Here is a 23,793-nt window from a genome sequence, read left to right on the forward strand (position 1 = left end):
TTACAATATATAACCAAAAACTTTTGTAACTTAACATGCTTAATCCTTTACGAAATGAATTCTGGATATATAAAACATAAATGTATTTCTTTAATCACATTTCTAATTATAAAAATTAATAAAAACATAATAGTCAACAAAACGTTGGATTTTAAACCAAACTCTAACTCATTCATCCACGAGGGAACAAGGTGAATGGCTGGCCCATCTTAGTTACTAGGTATGCGGTTGTTTTAAGTCGTACAATCACCCTATGGGCATCTGCATTTAATTTCCTGACCAGTATGGTCAAGGGCCCTGAAGACGGATTGTCAGCCACCCGCTTGGCTGTCATGCAGACCAGGTGCTGTTTGCTATTAGCATGGCTGGTCAGGGACTGTTGGCAAAAGTTGTCAGTGCCTTCGTAAAAAGACCCACACTTGTCTATTCTAGTCGGGAACTTAAGACCGACGACAGACGACAGTGCTTCGGAGTTCGAAGTTTTTGTTTGAGATAAAAATGTTTGAGATAAAAAAATTGCTTTCGTTTGAGCTCGTAGTTGTCCTTCGCTGCCTTCTTCAATTAAGAGTCTCGCGCAAGTTTTTAAGTTTTATTAAAAAACAACACCAGACAGCCACGCGTCACATCACTCAACACTTGACTGGCCAACAGCGCGTGAAAGGAGCTGCAATGTTGTTATTTGTGCGTGTGCCAGATTATGAAACAACTGGAGGATGTTGAGTTTATAATGCGATAATGTTTTTCAATCAGGACAGGGACTTGTTAGTTTTATTAGTCCCGACTTGACTTTTCACTGACCTGGTGCCATCGGGCATTGTTATTGTTGAGCCCTGATGTTCCTATCGGCCGCATCACAGAACATCTGCCAATCCGTTGTTTCAAAGCTGTCCTGTAGGGCAGTAATGAATCCCTCATTCCAGCATTGAACTGTCTGAAACCGGTTTATCCTGTTTAAGGCGTGGTCTATAGGATGGGAGGAGCCTTACCGAATGCAGGGTGGGGGAGGGGTTTGTAGCTGTTCTGTATTTGTAACAATGGTCAAAAGTCTGATCACCCCTGGTAGGAAAGTTAATGTGCTGTTGGCATTTTGGTAAAACTTTCCTCATATCTGTTCTATGGAAATCACCAACAACAATAGCAGCTGCCTCAAGGTGGGCGTCCTCTAGTCCATTTATTATTCCATATAGATCTTCCAGTGTGCAGGTTTTATCCACCTTCGGGGGTGTGTAGACTGCTGTGATAATAGCTGAGCTGACTTCCCGTGGAAGGTAGAAGGGCCTTCTTTACAGTCAGTAGCTCCAGGTCTGGAGAACAGTGTGTTGAGAGCACTACAACATCCGTTCCCCAGCGAGAGTTAACCATAATGCAGACTTCTCCGCCCCTACTTTTATCTGACTCCGATGTTCTGTCCTGCCGGTAAATAGAAAAGCCAACAGGGGTGACGCACAAGTCTGGCACCAAGGGATCCAGCCAGGTTTCCATGAACACTTGCACACAACAGTTTGCAATGTCCTGCTGAGATTTATCTATGTGTGTAGTTCGTCCATTTTATTGTCCATGGATTGAACATTTGTGAGTAGAATGGTGGGTAATGGCGGCTTGCAGTATCTCATCTGAGATCTACAGATGACACCGGTACGTTTGCCCCTCTTCTTTCACCTCCGTCAGCATATTAGTAAACAGGTTGGCACAGAACAAAAGAAGTGCAGCAATTTCTCCATTGAGTAGTGTAAAAGTCTGTGTTCAATGATGAACGAATATTGCAGCATGAACAAAAATACTGCGTAGTGAGAGCGGAGCCATTGAGGTGCTTTATTCTCCTGTAGGTGCTGTATTCTCCTGGAGGTGCTTTATTCCCCTGGAGGTGCTTTATTCTCCTGGAGGTGCTTTATTCCCCTGGAGAAGCTTTATTACCCTGGAGGTGCATTATTCTCCTGGAGGTGCTTTATTCCCCTGGAGGTGCTTTATTCTCCTGGAGGTGCTTTATTCTCCTGGAGGTGCTTTATTCTCCTGGATGTGCTTTATTCTCCTGGAGGTGCTTTATTCCCCTGGAGGTGCTTTATTATCCTGGAGGTGCTTTATTATCCTGGAGGTGCTTTATTCCCCTGGAGATGCTTTATTCCCCTGGAGGTGCTTTATTCCCCTGGAGTTGCTTTATTCTACCCGAGGTGCTTTATTCTACCCGAGGTGCATTATTCTACCCGAGGTGCATTATTCTACCCGAGGTGCATTATTCTCCTGGAGGTGCATTATTCTACCCGAGGTGCATTATTCTACCCGAGGTGCATTATTCTCCTGGAGGTGCATTATTCTACCCGAGGTGCATTATTCTCCTGGAGGTGCATTATTCTACCATAGGTGCATTATTCTACCATAGGTGCATTATTCTTTTGGAGGGGCATTATTCTACCATAGGTGCGTTATTCTCCTGGAGGTGCATTATTCTATCAGATGTGCAGTGTTCTGTCAGATGTTCATTGTTCTACCTGATTTGCATTGTTCTGTCGGATGTGGATTGTTCTACCTGAGGTGCGATAGGTGTATTATTCTACTAGAGGTGTATTGTGTGCATCAGCATGTTGTGGGCTTTGTTCCAAATGGCAACCTATTCCTTTGACTCTGTTCAAAAATAGCGCACTATATAGGGTTTAGGGTGCTTTTTGGGATTCACTTGTGGTCTTTACTCTCTCCCTCTGCTGTGACCTTACCTGTCTTGACCTCTGACCTCACAGACACATCCTCAGCATCAGAAGACGAGGGTTCACTGCGTCGTGCGGGCCGGATGGTGTCGTCCACGCCGTACCAGAACCACCCGGCACCCAACGTAGAACATTGGTTTAACCGAGTCATCCAGGGCTCCTCCACCTCATCCTCAGCATCCTCCACCTCATCCCATCCCGGAGGGAGGGCTTCCGCCCATGCTACCGCTGCCAATGCCGCTGCCGTGCTGGCTGACCTCATGGCACACACCCAGATAGGTCAGTACCACACTACCACACACCCAGATAGGTCAGTACCACACTACCACACACCCAGATAGGTCAGTACCACACTACCAAACACCCAGATAGGTCAGTACCACACTACCACACACCCAGATAGGTCAGTACCACACTATCACACACCCAGATAGGTCAGTACCACACTATCACACACCCAGATAGGTCAGTACCACACTATCACACACCCAGATAGGTCAGTACCACACTACCACACACCCAGATAGGTCAGTACCACACTATCACACGCCCAGATAGGTCAGGACCACACACCCAGATAGGTCAGTACCACACTACCACACACCCAGATAGGTCAGTACCACACTATCACACACCCAGATAGGTCAGTACTACACTATCACACACCCAGATAGGTCAGTACTACACTATCACACACCCAGATAGGTCAGTACCACACTACCACACACCCAGATAGGTCAGTACCACACTACCACACGCCCAGATAGGTCACTATCACACACCCAGATAGGACAGTACTACACTACCAAAAACCCAGATAGGTAAGTACTATACTACCACACACCAAGATAGGTCAGTACCACACACCCAGATAGGACAGTACCACAGTACCACACACCTAAAGAGGTTAGTAACACACTACCACACACCCAGATAGGTCAGTACCACACACCCAGATAGGACAGTACCACACACCTAAAGAGGTTAGTAACACACTACCACACACCCAGATAGGTCTGAACCACAGACCCAGATAGGTCAGTACCAAACCACTACACACTCATATAGGTAGGTACCACACTACCACACGCCCAGATAGGTCAGTACCACACTACCACACACCCAGATAGGTCAGTACCACACACGCAGATAGGACAGTACCACACAACCACACACCTAGAGAGGTTAGTAACACACTACAACACACCCAGATTGGTCTGAACCACAGACCCAGATAGGTCAGTACCAAACCACTACACACTCAGATAGGTCAGTAGCACACCATCACACACCAAGATCAGCCAGTGCCTCACTACCAAACACTCAGACTGGCCGGTACCACACTCCCACAAAACCCCACTACCATGTGCCCAGATAGATTGGTGCCCCAGTATCACATGCTCAGATAGTTAAGACCTTTACTCCATCCCTGCTGTGCTGGCCAAAGTCATTTCACTCACCCAGATTGGTTTTAATTGTATTAATGCTTTGCCAGAACGCCACATCCCCCACCATACACGTATCGTCATATGGACCTAGTCCCAATTAAGGCTGTCACAATATCAGATTTTCACTACATGATTATCGTGGCCAAAATAATTCACAGTAACGATATTATCACGGTATCTATAGAAAATTAGAAAAAATAAAATGCTGTCAGTCAAATTCATGTTCAACTTTGTTTAATGTTTTTTTCTATTTTTTGGCAAATTAATTACACTCAAAATACGAGTGTATGGAGGTGGAGAGAGTCTGTAACCATAACTCTACAAATAAAAAAATTCAAACATACAAAAAGAACAATTACACTTAATGGATAATGAAAAGGTCAGTACCGGTCAATTTTCGTTCCTACCGTCACCTATGGTCATGAAGGTTGGGTAATGACCGAAAGAACTAGATCGCGAGTACAAGCGGCTGAAATGGGTTTTCTCAGAAGGGTGGCTGGCTTCTCCCTTAGGGATAGGGTGAGAAGCTCAGCCATCCGTGAGGAACTCGGAGTAGAGCCGCTGCTCCTTTGCATCGAAAGGAGCCAGTTGAGGTGGTTCGGGCATCTGGTAAGGATGCCCCCAGGACGTCTCCCTAGGGAGGTGTTCCAGGCACGTCCAGCTGGGAGGAGACCTCGGGGTAGGCCCAGGACTAGGTGGAGAGATTATATTTCAACACTGGCCTGGGAACGCCTCGGGATCCTCCAGTCAGAGCTGGCAAATGTGGCTCGGGAGAGGGAAGTTTGGGGTCCGCTGCTGGAGCTGCTGTCCCCATGACCCGATATCGGATAAGCGGATGAAGATGAGATGGATAATGAAAAGGCAACCAGATGAACTGACAAATAAAAGATCCACAAGGCTTAACACCCAGAGGTGTTTTGAAAAAAATACTAAAAAAGGTGTTCAAACACAAGTATATAGGTCCAATGTATAGCTCCAGACTCATAGTTTAAGCAAATGCATAGTTTTTCCTGAAATAAGCTATGGAAAAACCGAGAGGAGTTTTTGGAAAAACCCTATGTCCTTTTTTCCATATGAATGGGCTACTAAAACTGCACGTCTTTGCGGATCACTCCCGGGTGTTCTAGTGGGGCTAACGAGTTGATAGGTGCATAGGTCCAGTCTCCATCTTTTCATCCATCTTTTTTTTATTGGTGACAGAAATAAGGTATAGAAAAACCAAGAGGGGTTTTTGAAAAAACTTCATTTTCACCTAGTGAATACGATATTATCATATGTGTATTATTAACATGATATCAATATTTTATTTTTTAAATATCACAGTTATCATCAAAACCGGTATATTGCGATACCCCTAGTCCCTAGACGAGTATCCTCGTCATATGGGCCCAGTCCCAATAACAGTCGAGTATCCTCCTCATATGGATCCAGTCCCAATAACAGTTGAGTATCTTCCTCATTTGGGTCCAGTCCCAATAACAGTAGAGTATCCTCGTCATATGGGCCCAGTCCCAATAACAGTAGAGTATCCTCGTCATATGGGCCCAGTCCCAATAACAGTCTAGTATCCTCCTCATATGGGCCCAGTCCCAATAACAGTAGAGTATCCTCGTCATATGGGCCCAGTCCCAATAACAGTAGAGTATCCTCCTCATATGGGCCCAGTCCCAATAACAGTAGAGTATCCTCGTCATATGGGCCCAGTCCCAATAACAGTCTAGTATCCTCGTCATATGGGCCCAGTCCCAATAACAGTCTAGTATCCTCGTCATATGGGCCCAGTCCCAATAACAGTAGAGTATCCTCGTCATATGGGCCCAGTCCCAATAACAGTCGAGTATCCGCCTCATATGGGCCCAGTCCCAATAACAGTAGAGTATCCTCCTCATATGGGCCCAGTCCCAATAACAGTCTAGTATCCTCGTCATATGGGCCCAGTCCCAATAACAGTCTAGTATCCTCGTCATTTGAACCCAGTCCAATTAACAGTTGAATATTCTTGCCGTATGGACCCAGTCCTAATACCAGTCGAGTATCATCATCATATGGCCAAAAAGGGTATTCGATAACTCAAACTTGGATTTTCTTGGCCAACTGGAACTTGGATTCTACTTATAGATTTGCACATATAAACAACATATTAGAAATTCCTCCAATGACGGGAGGTTTATAAAAGGAGTCCCATACAGAGGCTTTAAGTTACTCTGGATAATACCGTCAGTTCAATGACTGAAATGTTAATGGAAAGGCCCTGTAACTCAAGGCGTCCTACCTGATATGTAGTGCTAATGGAATTAGGAAGACAAATATTGTGCGGTTTTCCCAGTTTTCAGTGTTTCTTGTTAGCGAGTTCAATACTGACTGTAATTGTAGCTCCCTGTTGAAACAGAAGTATTTTGTGCTTTTAGGCAACATGGGTTGTCTTCTGTGTGATAATATCCTCACTATCTTACTGTGTACCAGGCCACTACTGAAGCTGTGTCCTCATAGCTACTGTTGGTGGGATCTAATCTCTCTGGATAAACAGCCTGCCTCACTGTGCTTCATCTGAGGCAAACTACTGGACAGACATACACATCTATTCATTTACTCATGTCACGGTAGTGGCTTTAATCAGCCATCAGATTGGATGTGTCGGGCTGGACCAGTCATCTTACCATGAAATACATTTGGCAAATTCATCCAATTATTTTCATATATTATTTTTTTTAAATATATATATATATTTGTTAAAAGGTTATGGTTTCGTAATGTTTGGGAAAATGTACAGGAATGAGGATGGAAAGATGTGGTCACTATAGTCTGTCAGAGGATGGAGAGATGTGGTCACTATAATCTGTCAGAGGATGGAGAGATGTGGTCACTATAGTCTGTCAGAGGATGGAGAGATGTGGTCACTATAATCTGTCAGAGGATGGAGAGATGTGGTCAGTGTTGTGACTGCTGTGGTCACGGCTTCTGAAAAGGGGTAGCGCCCGCGCTTGGCCGAGCTCCTAGTCATAAGCCTGTTAAACGCAAGGATTATCATATGGCTGTCCTTTTACCTGCATCTGTCTCCGGTTTTGTTATTGATCCACATGAGACTGTACCCTCAGAAATACTCAGTCTACATACACCATACATTCACCCACACATTTTACCCACAACACAATGTGCTGCTCCCCTGTTCTTCAACTTGGTACCGGTTCTGCCTGTAGACTGACATTACTGACATTCATATCGTTATTTTGTATTATTTTGTATTTGTTATTGTTTTTCATGTCATTTTGTATTTGTTATTGTTTTTCATGTCATTTTGTATGTGTTCCTCCCTATTTTCTCCCTATTTATTTTAGTTACTTCTATCTGCATTTTTGGAAAAGACCTCTTAAGGAAACATATTACTGTTAGCCTGCATCTCTTAATTAACTTAATCTCTTAACATCTGTTACCTAAGTATGTGACAATTTGATTATATTTATAAGGCTTTTAGCTGCAGAATAGATAGATGTTATTGATCTCCAAGAGGAAATTAATTAATTACTTAATTAGAATTGACTCAGTTTAAAACACTTGAAGATGCTTAATTGTTCACTCTACACCACTTTAAGGTTCTTGTTGACTCATTTTAAAACATTGAACAGTTAAGGTGCTTAATTGTTTAAAACAAATTAAGGTGCTTAATTGTTCAGTCTACAAAACATGAAGATTCTTGTTGACTCAGTTTAAAACACATGAAAGTGCTTAATGGTTCAGTCTACAACACATGAAGGTTCTTGTTAACTGAGTTTAAAACACATGAAGGTGCTTAATGGTTCAGTCAAAAAAACGAATATTCTTGTTGACTCAGTTTAAAACACATGAAAGTGCTTAATGGTTCAGTCTACAACACATTAAGGTTCTTGTTAACTGAGTTTAAAACACATGAAGGTGCTTAATGGTTCAGTCAAAAAAACAAAGATTATTGTTGACTCAGTTAAAAACACATGAAAGTGCTTAATGGTTCAGTGTACAACACATGAAGGTTCTTGTTAACTGAGTTTAAAACAGATGAAGGTGCTTAATAGTTCAGTATACTGCACATGAACATTCCTGTTGACTCAGTTTGAAACACGTGAATGTTTTATTTGTCTCAGTCCAATCATACCATTTTAGGCCTTATCATTGAACCACATGAATGACTTTGATTTCCCAGCAGTCTCTGACCTTTGCCCCTGACTTCCACACAGATAACCACTCCACCCCCCCAGATGTGACGGTCCTAACGGAACGCTCGCTGAATAAAGACAGAGACAGACCCCCAGTGGCATCGGTGAGAGGGGTCCCCAGGGGGTACAACCACTCTAGCGTCATGGAAACTGCTGATGGTGAGTCCTACAATAGCTCAGTTAAACAGACAACCTAATGAGACCTCCGGTAGCCATGGCAGCATATCATCCTCCTCTTTGTGAAACATCTCAACCAGTTAAGGACTAGAAAAACAGCCTCCATCAGCCCCAGCCAATGAGAATCTAGTAAAATACTCTATAATCTATCTGAACTGAAGCAGCTTTCACAATAACATGAATCTGAAAAAGAATCAAACATCAGTTGATTTTCATCTATCTGCAATAGATGATGAGCTAATCTAGTGGTGTAGGCGCTTTAAAACAAAAACAAAACAAATATTAGCTGTCCTGGTTCAAGCTGAAAGCCTGATACAGTGTAATCCACAAAGACACTGCAATGGGCAGCTGCTGTTACTCCTGACTACCTAAGCAGAGACACTATACCTCAGTATCATTAATGGATGTTTCATTCACCTGTGAACTGTCTCTCCTTCAGGCCAGTGTCCAGGTGACGGAGCCCTCAGGGCTGCACATGGTATTTATACCCATTTATACAAGTTATACCAAGCATATACCCTGTCTGTCTTTATACCCAGCCTATACCCTGTCTGTCTCTATACCCAGCCTATACCCTGTCTGTCTCTATACCCAGCCTATACCCTGTCTGTCTCTATACTCAGCCTATACCATGTCTGTCTTTATACCCAGCCTATACCCTGTCTCTCTCTCTCAGCCAGCTGTCTGTCTGTCTCTATACCCAGCCAGCTGTCTGTCTGTCTCTATACCCAGCCAGCTGTCTGTCTGTCTCTATACCCAACCAGCTGTCTGTATGTCTGTTTGTCTGTCTCTATACCCAGTCTACTGTCTGTCTCTGTAACCAGCCAGCTGTCAGTCTCTATACCCAGCCAGCTGTCTGTCTGTTTCTATACCCAGCCAGCTGTCTGTCTGTCTCTATGCCCAACCAGCAGTCTGCCTGTCTGTCTGTCTCTCTACCCAGCTGTATGTCTGTCTGTGTGTCTGTCTGCCTCTATGCCCAACCAGGTGTCTGTCTGTCTGTCTTTATACCTTACCAGCTGTCTGCCTGTCTGTCTCTATACCCAGCCAGCTGTCTATCTGTCGGTTTCTATACCCAACCAGCTGTCTGTCTGTCTCTATGCCCAACCAGCAGTCTGCCTGTCTGTCTGTCTCTATACCCAGCTGTCTGTCTGTCTGTGTGTCTGTCTGCCTCTATGCCCAACCAGGTGTCTGTCTGTCTTTATACCTTACCAGCTGTCTGCCTGTCTGTCTCTATACCTTACCAGCTGTCTGCCTGTCTGTCTCTATACCCAACCAGCTGTCTGTCTGCCTCAATACCCAGCCAGCTGTCTGTCTGTCACTATACCCAACCAGTTGTCTGTCAGTCTCTGTAACCAGCCAGCTGTCTGTCTTTATACCCAGCCAGCTGTCTCTCTGTGTCTATATCCAGCCAGCTTCCTGAGTCTGTACGAATGTTAATTCTGTCATGAAAAATAATGACAACAATATCAGTTTAATGCATATTTTTCAGTGAAATTGATGAGGCGATACATAATTCCATTCAGAAATGAATAATTTAACACAACACGTTGTTAATGGTTAAGACAAAATAATTTAACACAACACGTTGTTAATGGTTAAGACAAAATAATTTAACACAACACGTTGTTAATGGTTAAGACAAAATAATTTAACACAACACGTTGTTAATGGTTAAGACAAAATAATTTAACACAACACGTTGTTAATGGTTAAGACAAAATAATTTAACACAACACATTGTTAATGGTTAAGACAAAATAATTTAACACAACACGTTGTTAATGGTTAAGACAAATGATTTAACACAACACGTTGTTAATGGTTAAGACAAAATAATTTAACACAACACGTTGTTAATGGTTAAGACAAATCATTTAACACAACACGTTGTTAATGGTTAAGACAAATGATTTAACACAACACGTTGTTAATGGTTAAGACAAATGATTTAACACAACACGTTGTTAATGGTTAAGACAAAATAATTGAACACAACACGTTGTTAATGGTTAAGACAAATAATTTAACACAACACGTTGTTAATGGTTAAGACAAATGATTTAACACAACACGTTGTTAATGGTTAAGACAAATGATTTAACACAACACGTTGTTAATGGTTAAGACAAAATAATTTAACACAACACGTTGTTAATGGTTAAGACAAATGATTTAACACAACATGTTGTTAATGGTTAAGACAAATGATTTAACACAACACATTGTTAATGATTAAGACAAAATAATTTAACACAACACGTTGTTAATGATTAAGACAAAATAATTTAACACAACACGTTGTTAATGGTTAAGACAAATGATTTAACACAACACGTTGTTAATGGTTAAGACAAATAATTTCTACGAATACTTGACTATTGTTACTAGACATGAGGCTTTTCATTGTGATCATCTCCTTTATTATTGAGATAGTTTGGCTGGTTTATCATAGTAGATTTGGCATTACAAGTTTTTAAACAGTGTTCCTGTACGTTTTTGTCAGGAACCACATGCACTTTTTCACCAGGGACTAGTCTTATATCAGGGACAGGTCTGTGGGTCTATACATACACTTTATGTCTTGGACAGGTCTATACATACACTACATATATCAGTGACAGGTCTATGGGTCTATACACACACTATATATCAGGGTCAGGTCTATGGGTCTATACATACACTTTATGTCTTGGACAGGTCTATACGTACACTACATATATCAGTGACAGGTCTATGGGTCTATACACACACTATATATCAGGGTCAGGTCTATGGGTCTATACATACACTTTATGTCTTGGACAGGTCTATACATACACTACATATATCAGTGACAGGTCTATGGGTCTATACATACACTATATATCAGGGTCAGGTCTATGGGTCTATACATACACTGTATGTCTTGGACAGGTCTATACATACACTACATATATCAGTGACAGGTCTATGGGTCTATACATACACTATATATCAGGGTCAGGTCTATGGGTCTATACATACACTTTATGTCTGGGACAGGTCTATACATACACTACATATATCAGTGACAGGTCTATGGGTCTATACACACACTATATATCAGGGTCAGGTCTATGGGTCTATACATAAACTTTATGTCTGGGACAGGTCTATACATACACTACATATATCAGTGACAGGTCTATGGGTCTATACACACACTATATATCAGGGTCAGGTCTATGGGTCTATACATACACTGTATATCAGGGTCAGGTCTATGGGTCTATACATACACTGTATATCAGGGTCAGGTCTATGGGTCTATACATACACTATATATCAGGGACAGGTCTATGGGTCTATACATGCACTATATATCAGGGTCAGGTCTATGGGTCTATACATGCACTATATATCAGGGTCAGGTCTATGGGTCTATACATACACTATATATCCGGAACAGGTCTGTGGGTCTATACATGCACTATGTATCAGTGACATGTCTATGGGTCTATACATACACTTTATGTCTGGGACAGGTCTATACATACACTTCATATATCAGTGACAGGTCTATGGGTCTATACATCTCATCTCCTCATCATCTCATCTTCATCCGCTTATCCGGTATCGGGTCGCGGGGACAGCAGCTCCAGCAGTGGACCCCAAACTTCCCTTTCCCGAGCCATATTTGCCAGCTCTGACTGGAGGATCCCGAGGCGTTCCCAGGCCAGTGTCAAAATATAATCCCTCCACCTAGTCCTGGACCTACCCGGAGGTCTCCTCCCAGCTGGATGTGCCTGGAACACCTCCCTAGGGAGACGTCCTGGGGGCATCCTTATCAGATGCCCGAACCACCTCAACTGGCTCCTTTCGATGCAAAGGAGCAGCGGCTCTACTCAGAGTTCCTCACGGATGGCTGAGCTTCTCACCCTATCCCTAAGGGAGAAGCCAGCCACCCTTCTGAGAAAACCCATTTCAGCCGCTTGTACTCGCGATCTAGTTCTTTCGGTCATTACCCAGCCTTCATGAACATAGGTGAGGGTAGGAAGGAAAATTGAATGGTATATCGAGAGCTTTGCCTTCCAGCTCAGCTCTCTTTTCGTCACAACGGTGCTGTAAAGCGAATGCAATACCGCCCCCGCTGCTCCGATTCTCCAGCCAATCTCCCGCTCCATTGTCCCCTCACTCACGAACAAGACCCAGAGATCCTTAAACTCCTTTACTTGGGGTAACGCCTCATTCCCTACCCGGAGGAGCCACTCCATCAGTTTCCTGCTGAGAACCATGGCCTCAGATTTAGAGGTGCTAATCCTCATCCCAACCGCTTCACACTCGGCTGTGAACCGGTCCAGTGAGTGCTGAAGGTCACAGACCGTTGATGCCATCAGGACCACATCATCCGCAAAAAGCAGCGATGAGATCCCCAGCCCAGTGAACTGCAACCCCTCCCCACCCCGACTACGCCTCGATATCCTGCAGCACCTCCCACAGTATCTCCCAGGGGACCCGGTCATACGCCTTCCCCAGATCCACAAAACACATGTAGACTGGATGGGCGTATTCCCAGGCCCTCCAGGATCCTTGCAAGAATAAAGAGCTGGTCGGTTATTCCGCGACCAGGATGGAACCGCATTGTTCCTCTTCAATCTGAAGTTCGACTATCTGCCGAACCCTCCTTTCCAGTACCTTTGAGTAGACTTTCCCAGGGAGGCTGAGAAGTGTGATACCCCTGTAATTGGCACACACCCTCTGGTCCCCCTTTTTGAACAGGGGAACCACCACCCCGGTCTGCCACTCCTTAGGCACTTTCCCCGACTCCCACGCAATGTTGAAGAGGCGTGTCATCCAAGACATCCCCTCCACACCCAAAGCTTTCAACATTTCTGGACGGATCTCGTCAATGGGTCTATACACTATATATCAGGGACGGGTGGTCTCTGGGTCTATAAAAACACTATCAGGGTCAGGTCTATGGGTTCATACATACGCTATATCAGGGACATGCCTTTAAGTCTATACATACACTTTATATCAGGGAAATGTCTATAAGTACACTATTTATCAGGGACAGGCCTATGGGTCAATAAATACGCTACATATCAGTGACATTAACTTTTTGTTTATACTCTGGGCCTTTGTTAGGGGCATCGAGTCTTTGGCAACCTGCGTAAACTTTATTCTGTGAGTCCTTGTTAACCTGTATAAACTATATTTTTGTGAGTCTTTGGCAACCTGCGTAAACTTTATTCTGTGAGTCCTTGTCAACCTGTATAAACTATATTTTTGTGAGTCTTTGGCAACCTGTGTAAACTTTAATCTGTGAGTCCTTGTTAACCTGTATAAACTATATTTTTGTGAGTCTTTGGCAACCTGTGTAAACCTTATTCTGTGAGTCCTTGTCAACCTACATAAACTATATTCTGTGAGTCCTTGTCAACCTACATAAACTATATTCTGTGAGTCCTTGTCAACCTACATAAACTATATTATGTGAGTCCTTGTCAACCTACATAAACTATATTCTGTGAGTCCTTGTCCACCTGTGTTAACTCTGTTCTGTGTGCTAAATGCAGTGGATTGGCTATGTGTTTTTTAATTGATTTGGGTGGTATAGATTTTTAGTACCGACCCGCATTGGTAGTAGCAATAGGCTGTACACTATCTGGACACAAACAGTTCATTAATACTATGAATCCCTTTCTGAGTGTCTGATTGTGGTCTTGCTTGCTAGGCAGCAGTATTCCCACCTCAGCCTCTGGGAGATGGTGGGTCAGGTTGTGACTGAAACAACCTTTGACATCCAGGTGACAGTAGAGGTTGTAGAGCCTGTCTCTGATCTGTCTCAGCACAGCTCACTGACTTTTCTCTCTTCTCCATTCCCCTCTCTGTCCATCACCTCCCAGGCGTCCCAGTAAGTAGCCGAGTGTCCTCTAAGATCCAGCAGCTTCTGAACACTTTGAAGAGGCCCAAAAGACCGCCGCTTAGAGAGTTCTTCGTGGATGACTTTGAGGAACTTGTAGATGGTAAGTTGCAGATCAGTACACTTATACTATAATGTTAACAGGAAACCCAGACCTCATCACCACGGACCTCAGCCTGGCAGGCAGCAATCCTTTTCTTCAAGTAGTACTACAGATATGATTGTGCGGTGTTGCCGTTCTGTCTGAGTGGAGTTGACTGGACTTGCAGGTGAGTGTAGAGAGTGTTCAGCCTTTCCAAGTTCTCCCATTTCACCCCACTTCTTCAAACTCTCCACTGGCATTCAGTTGAAGCTTGTATCCGCTTCAAGGCCATGGTTCTTGGCAACAAGAGGAACTTCTTCTTGCCTTCAGGCAATGCTCAAACCCTATATTCCTACTCAGACTCATTCAGCCACCTCGGGGGTCTTGGCTTCACCCCTTTGCAGCAGTTTCTGATCCACGCTGTCAAAACTTTTCTGTGCTGGTACCTCACTGGTGGAACCAGCTTTTCATGTAAGCTAGTGGAGCAAAGTCTGTGCCATTTTCAGAGACCATCTGAAACCCTATCTTTTCATAGAGTACCTAAAATAGTTTCTCTACCACCTCCTTTTCTTTTGAGGGTGTCTGCTAAATGACGGAAATAGTATATGGTAGATGTTAAGGAAAGTGGACAGATTAAAGAACAATCAAATGATTTATTTTACATGTATATCCCTTCTCTCTCTGTAGTTCAACAGCCAGACCCCAACCAGCCCAAGGCAGAGGGGAACCAGATGTCCCCGCTGGAAGGAGAACCTGTGGGGTTAATAAGTAACTGGCCCCCCTCCCTCTTGACATCCCTCCAACGCTGGGGTACCACTCATTCCAAGAGCCCCTGTCTGACAGCCCTGGACAATGCTGGGAAACCTGTCTACACTCTGACATACGGCAAGCTGTGGACACGCAGTCAAAAACTGGCCTACACTCTGCTGAACAAACTGAGCACCAGGAACGAGCCCCTGCTACTGCCAGGAGACAGGGTATGTCAGCTTCCTTTGGTATATCAGTAGGACATCTTTGCCCAAGCAGCCAGGATCAGTAGAACATCAAGTAGCCATTATCAGTAGAACATCTCAATCAAATGTATTTTATAAAGCCCTTTTTACAACAGGAGTTGTCACAAAGTGCTTTTACAGAGACAACTATCAGTAGAACACCTGTCTCCACCAGTTCATTATCTATCAGTAGAACACCTATCTCCAACCGGCCATTATCTATCAGTAGAACACCTGTCTCCACCAGACCATTATCTATCAGTAGAACACCTGTCTCCACCAGTTCATTATCTATCAGTAGAACACCTGTCTCCACCAGGCCATTATCTATCAGTAGAACACCTGTCTCCAACCGGCCATTATCTATCAGTAGAACACCTGTCTCCAACTGGCCATTATCTATCAGTAGAACACCTGTCTCCAACCGGCCATTATCTATCAGTAGAACACCTGTCTCCACCAGGCCATTATCTATCAGTAGAACACCTGTCTCCACCGGGCCATTATCTATCAGTAGAACACCTGTCTCCAACAGGCCATTATCTATCAGTAGAACACCTATCTCCAACCGGCCATTATCTATCAGTAGAACACCTGTCTCCAACAGGCCATTATCTATCAGTAGAACACCTGTCTCCAACCGGCCATTATCTATCAGTAGAACACCTGTCTCCAACAGGCCATTATCTATCAGTAGAACACCTGTCTCCACCGGGCCATTATCTATCAGTAGAACACCTGTCTCCAACAGGCCATTATCTATCAGTAGAACACCTATCTCCAACCGGCCATTATCTATCAGTAGAACACCTATCTCCAACCGGCCATTATCTATCAGTAGAACACCTGTCTCCAACAGGCCATTATCTATCAGTAGAACACCTATCTCCAACCGGCCATTATCTATCAGTAGAACACCTGTCTCCACCAGTTCATTATCTATCAGTAGAACACCTGTCTCCAACCGGCCATTATCTATTAGTAGAACATCTGTCTCCAACTGGCCATTATCTATCAGTAGAACACCTGTCTCCAACCGGCCATTATCTATCAGTAGAACACCTGTCTCCAACCGGCCATTATCTATCAGTAGAACACCTGTCTCCAACCGGCCATTATCTATCAGTAGAACACCTGTCTCCAACAGGCCATTATCTATCAGTAGAACACCTGTCTCCACCGGGCCATTATCTATCAGTAGAACACCTGTCTCCAACAGGCCATTATCTATCAGTAGAACACCTATCTCCAACCGGCCATTATCTATCAGTAGAACACCTGTCTCCACCAGTTCATTATCTATCAGTAGAACACCTATCTCCAACCGGCCATTATCTATCAGTAGAACACCTGTCTCCAACCGGCCATTATCTATCAGTAGAACACCTGTCTCCAACAGGCCATTATCTATCAGTAGAACACCTATCTCCAACCGGCCATTATCTATCAGTAGAACACCTGTCTCCAACAGGCCATTATCTATCAGTAGAACACCTGTCTCCACCAGGCCATTATCTATCAGTAGAACACCTGTCTCCAACCGGCCATTATCTATTAGTAGAACATCTGTCTCCAACTGGCCATTATCTATCAGTAGAACACCTGTCTCCACCAGGCCATTATCTATTAGTAGAACACCTGTCTCCACCGGGCCATTATCTATCAGTAGAACACCTGTCTCCACCAGGCCATTATCTATCAGTAGAACACCTGTCTCCACCAGGCCATTATCTATCAGTAGAACACCTGTCTCCACTAGGCCATTATCTATCAGTAGAACACCTGTCTCCAACAGGCCATTATCTATCAGTAGAACACCTGTCTCCAACCGGCCATTATCTATCAGTAGAACACCTGTCTCCAACCGGCCATTATCTATCAGTAGAACACCTATCTCCAACCGGCCATTATCTATCAGTAGAATACCTGTCTCCAACCGGCCATTATCTATCAGTAGAACACCTGTCTCCACCAGACCATTATCTATCAGTAGAACACCTATCTCCAACCGGCCATTATCTATCAGTAGAATACCTGTCTCCAACCGGCCATTATCTATCAGTAGAACACCTGTCTCCACCAGACCATTATCTATCAGTAGAACACCTGTCTCCACCAGTTCATTATCTATCAGTAGAACACCTATCTCCAACCGGCCATTATCTATCAGTAGAACACCTGTCTCCAACAGGCCATTATCTATCAGTAGAACACCTGTCTCCAACAGGCCATTATCTATCAGTAGAACACCTGTCTCCACCAGGCCATTATCTATCAGTAGAACACCTGTCTCCACCAGGCCATTATCTATCAGTAGAACACCTGTCTCCAACCGGCCATTATCTATCAGTAGAACACCTGTCTCCAACCGGCCATTATCTATCAGTAGAACACCTATCTCCAACCGGCCATTATCTATCAGTAGAATACCTGTCTCCAACCGGCCATTATCTATCAGTAGAACACCTGTCTCCACCAGACCATTATCTATCAGTAGAACACCTATCTCCAACCGGCCATTATCTATCAGTAGAATACCTGTCTCCAACCGGCCATTATCTATCAGTAGAACACCTGTCTCCACCAGACCATTATCTATCAGTAGAACACCTGTCTCCACCAGACCATTATCTATCAGTAGAACACCTGTCTCCACCAGTTCATTATCTATCAGTAGAACACCTATCTCCAACCGGCCATTATCTATCAGTAGAACACCTGTCTCCAACCGGCCATTATCTATCAGTAGAACACCTGTCTCCAACAGGCCATTATCTATCAGTAGAACACCTGTCTCCAACAGGCCATTATCTATCAGTAGAACACCTGTCTCCACCAGGCCATTATCTATCAGTAGAACACCTGTCTCCACCAGGCCATTATCTATCAGTAGAACACCTGTCTCCAACCGGCCATTATCTATCAGTAGAACACCTGTCTCCAACCGGCCATTATCTATCAGTAGAACACCTATCTCCAACCGGCCATTATCTATCAGTAGAATACCTGTCTCCAACCGGCCATTATCTATCAGTAGAACACCTGTCTCCACCAGACCATTATCTATCAGTAGAACACCTATCTCCAACCGGCCATTATCTATCAGTAGAATACCTGTCTCCAACCGGCCATTATCTATCAGTAGAACACCTGTCTCCACCAGACCATTATCTATCAGTAGAACACCTGTCTCCACCAGTTCATTATCTATCAGTAGAACACCTATCTCCAACCGGCCATTATCTATCAGTAGAACACCTGTCTCCAACCGGCCATTATCTATCAGTAGAACACCTGTCTCCAACAGGCCATTATCTATCAGTAGAACACCTGTCTCCAACCGGCCATTATCTATCAGTAGAACACCTGTCTCCAACAGGCCATTATCTATCAGTAGAACACCTGTCTCCAACCGGCCATTATCTATTAGTAGAACATCTGTCTCCAACTGGCCATTATCTATCAGTAGAACACCTGTCTCTAACAGGCCATTATCTATCAGTAGAACACCTGTCTCCAACAGGCCATTATCTATCAGTAGAACACCTATCTCCAACCGGCCATTATCTATCAGTAGAACACCTGTCTCCAACTGGCCATTATCTATCAGTAGAACACCTGTCTCCAAACAGCCATTATCTATCAGTAGAACCCCTGTCTCCAAACAGCCATTATCTATCAGTAGAACACCTGTCTCCACCAGGCCATTATCTATCAGTAGAACACCTGTCTCCACCAGGCCATTATCTATCAGTAGAACACCTGTCTCCAACCGGCCATTATCTATCAGTAGAACACCTGTCTCCAACCGGCCATTGTCTATCAGTAGAACACCTGTCTCCAAACAGCCATTGTCTATCAGTAGAACACCTGTCTCCAAACAGCCATTATCTATCAGTAGAACACTAACCAACCCTGACATCATAGGTTAATGTTGACTACTTGTTGTCTCTAGGTTGCACTGGTGTTCCCCAACAACGACCCTGTGATGTTTATGGTGGCATTCTATGGATGTCTGTTGGCAGAGCTGGTTCCTGTCCCCATCGAGGTGCCCCTCACCAGAAAGGTAATATTTCTGCAGTTTTTTCTGGCCTGGAAACTGTTTGGCGGTCTGTTTAAAGGTTTTTCAGCCTGGCTTATAAAAAAGTGACAAATTGCATTAGAGCCCGACTTTATAAGTACAAGTATTAATAATCTGAAATAACATGACCATTTTGGATAGAATACTATAATCTCCCCAGTCTCAATGACAACAGTGAAATGGTGACTCTGGGATGCTGGCCATCTAGTCAGAGTTGCAAAGGAGAAGTCATATCTCAGACTGGCCAATAAATAGAAAAGATGAAGGTGGGCAGAAGAACACAGACACTGGACAGAGGATGATTGAGGGGAAAAGGCCGGCATCCTGGATGATATTCCTGGGTGAAATGGCCTTCATTTCTCAGTACAAGAATAGACTGATGAGTTTCAGAATAAAGTTCTTTGCTTTGGGCCATTTTGAGCTTGTAATCAAACCCACAAATGCTGATGTTCCAGATACTCAACTAGTCTAAAGATGGACAGTTGTATTGCTTCTTTAATCAGCACAACAGTTTTCAGCAATGCTAACATTATCGCAAAAGTGTGTGTGTGTGTGTGTGTGTGTGTGTGTGGTTGCTAGACTTCCACGGTTATGGTCAGGTCGTCATTGCAAATTAGCCTTGATTTGGATTACTTTGTAAAATAGGTGAACAAAACATGAAATGAAGTGAATAAAATGTTCATATGACAGCTGTCTGTCTTCATTCTTTCTCCTATGTTGTCTCTGTCAATAGGATGCCGGTAGTCAGCAGATTGGTTTCCTGCTGGGCAGCTGTGGAGTTACTCTGGCTCTGACCACTGAGGCCTGTCAGAAGGGCTTGCCCAAAGCCCAGACTGGGGAGGTGGTGACGTTTAAAGGTGGGAGCTGCTCCATACTGTTCCCTCCTCCTGCAGAGTTTCTGCTTAAACACTGACTAGCCTGCATGTGTCTGTATGTGCAGGCTGGCCACGGTTGCTGTGGTTCGTAACGGATGGCAAACATGTTGTGAAGCCACCCAAAGACTGGCACCCCACCATCAGGGAAGCTAGCAATGAGATTGCCTATATAGAGGTGAGTACAGTATAGTGTACTTTTGTATAGCGATAAATACTGGATAAATAACACTTCATATTGTTTAAACTAGCTGAAAGAGCTAATTACTGTCTGTAAAAGTGTGTTGCTAAAATCGCTAAATACTGATAATCTATGTAGGAGAGCTTAATACTGTCTTTAATATTGTACAAAACTAGCTAGAAGAGCTAACTACTGTCTTATATTGTATAAAGTACAACCACATTTCTAAAAACGTTGGGACGCTGCATAAAATTCAAGGGGATTAGCTAAATTCTTCCAATTAATGTTGTATAAACTATCTGGAAGGGCTAAATACTGTCTTTGATCGTGAATAAACTATCTGGGAGAGCAAAATACTGTCTTTAATAGTGTGTGCACTGTCTGGGAGAGCTAAATACTGTCTTTAATAATGTATCTATAAAAGATCTTTAATGTTTATGTTGTTGTTTCCTGCAGTACAAGAGCAGTAAGGAAGGGAGTACCATGGGAATCACGGTGTCTTATTCAGCCATGCTGGCCCACTGTCAAGCTCTTTCACAGGCCTGCGCCTACACACAGGGTGAGGTGGATGTGCACCTACTTTGGCCCACTGTCAAGCTCTTTCCCCGGCCTGTGCCTACACACAGGGTGGGGTGGATGTGTACCTACACACAGGGCGGGGTGGATGTGCACCTACACACAGGGTGGGGTGGATGTGTACCTACACACAGGGCGGGGTGGATGTGCACCTACACACAGGGTGGGGTGGATGTGCACCTACACACAGGGTGGGGTGGATGTGCACCTACACACAGGGCGGGGTGGATGTGTACCTACACACAGGGCGGGGTGGATGTGTACCTACACACAGGGCGGGGTGGATGTGCACCTACACACACAAGGTGGGGTGGATGTGTACCTACACACAGGGCGGGGTGGATGTGTACCTACACACAGGGCGGGGTGGATGTGCACCTACACACAGGGCGGGGTGGATGTGCACCTGCACACAGGGTGGGGTGGATGTGCACCTACACACAGGGCGGGGTGGATGTGTACCTACACACAGGGCGGGGTGGATGTGCACCTACACACAGGGTGGGGTGGATGTGCACCTGCACACAGGGTGGGGTGGATGTGCACCTACACACAGGGCGGGGTGGATGTGTACCTACACACAGGGCGAGGTGGATGTGGACCTACACACAGGGCGAGGTGGATGTGGACCTACACACAGGGCGAGGTGGATGTGCACCTACACACAGGGCGGGGTGGATGTGTACCTACACACAGGGCGGGGTGGATGTGTACCTACACACAGGGTGGGGTGGATGTGCACCTACACACAGGGCGGGGTGGATGTGTACCTACACACAGGGCGGGGTGGATTTGTACCTACACACAGGGCGGGGTGGATTTATACCTACACACAGGGTGGGGTGGATGTGTACCTACACACAGGGCGGGGTGGATTTGTACCTACACACAGGGTGGGGTGGATTTATACCTACACACAGGGTGGGGTGGATGTGTACCTACACACAGGGCGGGGTGGATGTGTACCTACACACAGGGCGGGGTGGATTTGTACCTACACACAGGGCGGGGTGGATGTGTACCTACACACAGGGCGGGGTGGATGTGTACCTACACACAGGGCGGGGTGGATGTGTACCTACACACAGGGCGGGGTGGATGTGTACCTACACACAGGGCGGGGTGGATGTGTACCTACACACAGGGCGGGGTGGATTTGTACCTACACACAGGGCGGGGTGGATGTGTACCTACACACAGGGCGGGGTGGATGTGTACCTACACACAGGGCGGGGTGGATGTGTACCTACACACAGGGCGGGGTGGATGTGTACCTACACACAGGGCGGGGTGGATTTGTACCTACACACAGGGCGGGGTGGATTTGTACCTACACACAGGGTGGGGGTGTTTCCACATTGGATGCCTTTCATCCTAACCAAAACCACTTCCCTGTTCATGTCACTTGATCATACAGTTGTATTTAAATGTAAAATGTAAATAATGTCATATTTGTATACATGCAGTTTGAGAATATTGTTGTATAGTGAAAAGCACCGTAAAAATATTGTTTGTGGATGTTATTATAATCGTGCTTGTATTTCCAGAGAAATACAAGTTAAGTCTGCTAATAAGTGACTGTGTTCCAGCTGAGACAATCTGCAACGTTCTGGACTTCAAGAGAGATGCCGGACTGTGGCACGGAGTTCTTACTGTGAGTCTCTACATATAAAACACAAACAAAGTGCTAACAGGGACAGTTAAAATGAGCCTCTACATATACAACACAAACAAAGTGCTAACAGGAACCCCTTAAAATGTCTCTACATATACTACACTAACAAATTACTAACAGGAACCCTTAAAATGTGTCCTTACATATACAACACAAACAAAATGCTAACAGGAACAGTTAAAATGTGGCAATTGAAATGACTATCCTGTGGGTTAGGATCTAGGGCACAGGCCAGAGGGGACATTTGCTAGTAAAAATGAACTTTCCAGAGAAATACAGTGACACACAGGTAAAGACACCTACGGTGGGGCAAAGAAGTATTTAGTCAGCCACCAATTGTGCAAGTTCTCCCACTTAAAAAGATGAGAGAGGCCTGTAATTTTCCTCATAGGTACACTACAACTATGAGAGACAAAATGAGATTAAAATATCCAGAAAATCACATTGTAGGATTTTTAATCAATTTATTGGTAAATTCCTCTGTAAAATAAGTATTTGGTCACCTACAAACAAGCAATATTCCTGGCTCTCACAGACCTGTAACTTCTTCTTTAAGAGGCTGCTCTGTCCTCCACTCATTACCTGTATTAATGGCACCTGTTTGAACTTGTTATCATTATAAAAGACACCTGTCCACAACCTCAAACAGTCACAGTCCAAACCCCACTATGGCCAAGACCGAAGACCTGTCAAAGGACACCAGAAACAAAATTGTAGACCTGCACCAGGCTGGGAAGACTGAATCTGCAATAGGTAAGCAGCTTGGTGTGAAGAAATCAACTGTGGGAGAAATTATAAGAAAATGGAAGACATACAAGACCACATACAGGACCTAGTGAATGACCTGCAGAGAGCTGGGACCAAAGTTACAAAGGCTACCATCAGTAACACACTATGCCGCCAGGGACTCAAATCCTGCAGTGCCAGACGTGTCCC

At 44.4% G+C, this 23,793-nt stretch overlaps 1 protein-coding gene across 6 annotated transcripts in view; it reads left to right on the forward strand.

Moving 5' to 3' along the window:
- Positions 1-23,793, forward strand: part of dip2a (disco-interacting protein 2 homolog A) — a 149,800-nt gene that overhangs the window by 76,762 nt on the left and 49,245 nt on the right. For 5 of the 6 annotated variants that reach the window (XM_034288763.1, XM_034288762.1, XM_029115636.2 and 2 more), the window contains 10 exons: positions 2,733-2,978; positions 8,356-8,493; positions 8,951-8,989; positions 14,382-14,501; positions 15,168-15,457; positions 19,428-19,538; positions 20,287-20,410; positions 20,494-20,603; positions 21,063-21,165; positions 22,772-22,836. In XM_034288763.1, coding sequence (XP_034144654.1) covers positions 2,733-2,978; positions 8,356-8,493; positions 8,951-8,989; positions 14,382-14,501; positions 15,168-15,457; positions 19,428-19,538; positions 20,287-20,410; positions 20,494-20,603; positions 21,063-21,165; positions 22,772-22,836 — 1,346 coding nt within the window. The remainder of the gene's footprint in view (positions 1-2,732; positions 2,979-8,355; positions 8,494-8,950; positions 8,990-14,381; positions 14,502-15,167; positions 15,458-19,427; positions 19,539-20,286; positions 20,411-20,493; positions 20,604-21,062; positions 21,166-22,771; positions 22,837-23,793) is intronic. The other variant, XM_029115638.2, reaches the window with a different exon arrangement.

Source organism: Esox lucius, chromosome 20 (assembly GCF_011004845.1).
Source record: "Esox lucius isolate fEsoLuc1 chromosome 20, fEsoLuc1.pri, whole genome shotgun sequence".
In the NCBI taxonomy this organism is placed as follows: domain Eukaryota; kingdom Metazoa; phylum Chordata; class Actinopteri; order Esociformes; family Esocidae; genus Esox; species Esox lucius.